Here is a 4,493-nt window from a genome sequence, read left to right as displayed (position 1 = left end):
GGAGCCGCCGCTCGGCTTCATCCCCGCCAGCCCCCAAGTCACGCACGCCCCCAGCCCGCCGCCGCCGCCGCCGCTCGTCCAGCTCCACACCGGCCCCCAAGAGGCGGTCACGCTCCCCAGCCAGGCACCGCCATCGCAGCCGGTCCCGCTCCAGCCCTGAAGCCCTGAGGAAGTCACGGACACCACCCCCACGGCCCTGGAGGAGCCGCTCTGCCTCGTCCCCTCCACCAGCTACCAGGAGGAAGTCAAGGTCACCACCACGTCGGAGCCGGTCAAAGGAGAAGGGGCACGTGGCTGCTCGCCGCAGTCGGTCCACCTCCTCCCCGGAGCTACGGCAGCAATCTAGAGCCAAGGCCTCACCGGAGCCCAGGAAGGCGTCCAAGTCCCCAGCTGCCAGGGGCAGATCCCGGGGATCTGTGGAGCCCAGGAAGACGTCCAGATCCCCACTAACAAGGGGCAGATCTCGGGGATCTCCAGAGCTCAGGAAAGCTTCAAAGTCTCCGCCTGCCCGGGGTAGGTCAGGGGGGTCTCCAGAGCCTAAGGCCACTTCAAGGTCCCCACCCTCCCGGGGCCACGCAGATCTGAAGACCTCTAGATCCCCGCCGGTGCGAGCTCGATCCAGGGGATCTCCGGAGCTGAAGAAGCTTTCTCAATCCCCACCAGCTTGGGGCTGGCCCCGGAGCTCTCCAGAGCCGAAGAAGGCCTCACCAGTGAGGGGGAGATCCCAGGTTTCTCTGGAGATGAAGACTATCTCTAGATCTCCCCCTACCAGGGGCCGGGTCAGAGGCTCTCCAGAGCTGCCGGCCATCTCTAGATCTCCGCCCACAAGAGTCCGAGCGGGTCCCTCTCCAGATCCAAAGAAGGTTTCTCGGTTCTCTCCGGAGCTGAAGGCAACATCCAGATCGCCCCCAAAGGCCCGGCTTGGGGTCTCTCCAGAGCCCAGGAAGGCCTCAAGGGGGTCTCCGGACCTGAAGAAGATGTCTAGGTCTCCACCGGCACGGGGGAGATCTCGGTCACCCAGCCAGGCCCATTCAGGCTCCTCCCCAGAGCTGAGGATGTCCAGATCCCCACCTGGGAGGGCACTTTCGCCTGTCAGAGGCCACTGCGGACTCTCTCCAGAGCCCAAGACAACATCCAAGTCTCCGCCCCCACGGAGCAGGGCTGCAGCCTCTCCAGAGCCCAAGAAGACTTCCCGGTTATCACCCTCCCGGGGCCGAGCCAGACTATCTCCAATCACAAAAGAGAAGTCCAGGTCACCGCTGTCCAGGGGCCGGGCTGGGTCATCCCCATTAACGAGGGACAAGTCCAGGTCGCCGTCATCCAGGTCCCGGGCCAGATCATCCCCAGTAATGAAGGACAAGCCCAAGTCACCCTCCGCGAGGAGCCGAGTGGGATTGTCCCCGGCAGCTAAGGACAAGTCGAGATCTCCACCCATCAGGGGCCAGTCAGGTGCCTCTCCAGAGCCCAAGAAGACTTCTAGGTCCCCACCGTTGAAGGCCTGGGCTGCAGCCTCTCCAGAGGCGAGGAAGGCGTCTCGGTCCCCGACTATCAGGGCCCAATCCAGGGCCTCGCCAGAGCTGAAAAAGACATCCAGGGGCCGGTCGCGGTCACCTCCAGAGCTCAAGAAAACATCAAGATCCCCGCCCGGCCGAGCTCGATTGGGGGCATCCCCAGAGGTGCCAGGCAGATCCCCACCTGCCCGGAGCCGCCAGGGGGCTTCTCCGGAGCTGAAGAAAGTCTCAAGGTCCCCGACAGCTTGGGACCGGGGCCGGACATCTATAGAAGTGAAGACTACAAGCAGATCCCCACCCGCCAGGGGTGGTGAAGGTGTCTCTCCAGAGCTGAAGAAAGGGTTGAAGTCTCCAGCAGCACGGGGCTGGGCTGGGACCTCTCCAGACCCCAAGGTGACATCGAGATCTCCACCCGCAAGGGGTTGGGCCAGGTCATCTCCAGAACTGAAGAAGGGTTCGAGGTCTCCAGCGCGGAGCCAAGCCGGGTCATCTCCAGAGCTGAAGAAGGGTTCAAGGTCTCCAGCGCGGAGCCGAGCCGGGTCGTCTCCAGAGCTGAAGAAGGGTTCGAGGTCTCCAGTGCGGAGCCGAGCTGGGTCATCTCCAGAGCTCAAGAAGGGATCGCGGTCTCCGGCACGAAGCCGGGCTGGGTCATCTCCAGAGCTCAAGAAGGGATCGCGGTCTCCGGCACGAAGCCGGGCTGGGTCATCTCCAGACCTGAAGAAGGGATCAAGGTCTCCGGCGCGAAGCCGGGCTGGGTTGTCTCCAGATCTGAAGGACAAATCCAGGTCACCGCCCTCCAGGGGCCAGGCTGGGTCATCCCCAGTTCGGAGCCGGGCTGGGTCATCTCCAGAGCTCAAAAAGGGCTCTAGGTCTCCAGTAGTGCGGAGCCGGGCTGGGTCATCTCCAGAACCCAAGATAAAGTCAAGATCACCGGCACGGGGCCAGGCCAGGTCATCACCAGAGCTGAAGAAGGGTTCCAGGTCCCCGGCTGGACGGGGCCGGGGTGGGTCATCTCCAGAATCCAAGATGGCCTCCAGATCACCAGCACGGGGCCGGACCGGGTCTTCTCCAGAGCTGAAAAAGGGGTCTAGGTCACCAGGGGTGCGGAGCCGCGCCGGGGCCTCTCCCGAGTTGAAGATGAAGTCGCGGTCTCCGCCTCCAAGAGGCCGAGGGGGGTCACCTTCAGAGCCCAAGATGAGGCCGAGCTCTCCACCACCGCGGGGCCGAGCCGGGTCCTCTCCGGAGCCCAAGATGGCCTCCAGGTCCCCACCCACCCGGGGTAGATTCAGAGCTTCTCCAGAACTAAAGAAGCTCCCCAGCTCCCCACCCTCCAGGGGCAGGGCCATGGGGTCTCCGGAGCCCAGGAAGGCATCTCGCTCGCCCCCCGCCCGGGGCAGGTCAGGGGTCTCTCCGGAAGCCAAGATGTCATCCAGATCTCCGCCTGTGAGAGGCCGGGGCGGGTCCCCCCCAGAGCCCAAGATGGCCTCCAGGTCCCGGCCCTCGCCTTCGCCTCCTCGCCTCAGCCGTGCCAGCTCAGGGGCCCCCGCCACACCCCGAGGCCCCCTGAGGAGGAGGGGGGCAGCCAGCCCACCATCGTCCCCGGAGAGCCCCCGGGCCTGTCGGGGCAAACGAGAGGCGTCGGCCAGCCCGGTGCGACCCCGCTCCCGGTCCCCACCGAAGCTGGACGTGTCCCGAGCCCCCCAGGCAGCGGTTCCAGCTCCTCCAGCCACCACCCGGCCCCGGAGCAGCGCTGCCCGGGCCTCCCGGTCCCCCCCCATCCTGGAGCGCTGCCCCCCTGCCCCCGGCCCTCAAGGTGATGCCCCCGGTCTGGCAGAGAAGCCCCGGTCCTCCTCATCCTCTTCCTCCTCATCCTCCTCGTCCTCCTCCTCCTCCTCGTCCTCGTCTTCCTCCTCCTGCCAGGGGGCCAAGGCAGAGCCCGAGGCCCTGCCCCTGGGCCCAGCCCCACCCCCTGGGCCCTCTGGCTCCTCTTCCTCTTCCTCCTCCTCCTCATCTTCATCATCATCCTCCTCGTCGTCCTCATCCTCCTCGGATTCAGACTCGGACTCCAGCTCCAGCTCGGCCCCGGGCAGCCCGGCCGGACCCCCGGCCCCCATCACCCATGCACAGTAAGAGCCCTGCCCTCCTGCCCCCCACCCCCTCCCTCCAAGCCCCCATCCCCATCCCTGCAGTGCCACAGCTCCCCTGGTGCATCCTTTGCCACTCTGCCCTGTGGCATCCCCTGTTGGTCCCCGGGCTCACAATGTGGTGTCCCTGGGTGGTCCCCAGGCTCACAAGCCCTCCACCCCAGTGGTCCCTGGCCCTGCTTTGTTCCCCACAGTGGCCCCCACCCCATTCCTTGCCCCCCTACCACCCATCCTAGTTCCTACAGTGCCCCCCCTTGCCTATTCTGTGCCCCCCTGTGGCTCCCCTAGGGGTCCCCTTCAGCCCTCTTGGTGGCCTCCCCGATCTCCACACCCAACGGTGCCACCCCATGATCCCTTTCTTCCCCTCCATCCCTGCGACAGGCCGCCCAGCCCCACGCTGAAGGAGCCCGGACGTGAGGGGCGCCCCCCAGAGGTGGCCAAGCGGAAGCGGCACTCCAGCAGCTCCAGCAGCACCTCATCGTCATCCTCGTCTTCGTCCTCATCCTCCTCGTCCTCTTCCTCCTCCTCCTCATCTTCGTCCTCGTCTTCGTCCTCATCCTCCTCGGAGCCCTCCCCCAAGGCTGGCACCCAGCCCCCGCCCAAGCCAACCCCTAAGAAAAAGGCCTCACCTGAGCAGAGGAGGTGAGTGGGCAACAGCCTGGATGCCCGGGTCCCCGGAGCCCAGGCTGGGAGCAGGAAGGGGTCCAGGAACCCAGGGGTCCAGATGATACTGTATTGGCTTCAGGGTGGGGGCTCTTGGGTTACCCTATGCTTGAGTTTGTCACCTTTGGTTGGTGGGCTGGTGGGGGTGTGGAGGAGGGCAGTTATAACCCAGGCA

General features: G+C 65.7%; 1 protein-coding gene across 1 annotated transcript in view; it reads left to right on the top strand.

Moving 5' to 3' along the window:
• The window catches only part of LOC102371783 (serine/arginine repetitive matrix protein 2-like), an 8,460-nt gene extending 4,134 nt beyond the window's left edge, over window positions 1–4,326 (top strand). Inside the window, exons 10-11 of the mRNA XM_025193948.1 lie at window positions 5–3,637; window positions 4,037–4,326. Of these exons, the coding sequence (XP_025049733.1) occupies window positions 5–3,637; window positions 4,037–4,301 (3,898 nt within the window). The 3' untranslated portion in view covers window positions 4,302–4,326. The remainder of the gene's footprint in view (window positions 1–4; window positions 3,638–4,036) is intronic.
• Window positions 4,327–4,493: the final 167 nt, after the last annotated feature.

This window comes from Alligator sinensis, unplaced genomic scaffold (genome assembly GCF_000455745.1).
Source record: "Alligator sinensis unplaced genomic scaffold, ASM45574v1 scaffold1511_1, whole genome shotgun sequence".
NCBI classification, from domain to species: Eukaryota; Metazoa; Chordata; order Crocodylia; family Alligatoridae; genus Alligator; species Alligator sinensis.
Note: the sequence above shows the minus strand (reverse complement) of the source record. Positions and strands in the feature narration are given on the sequence as shown.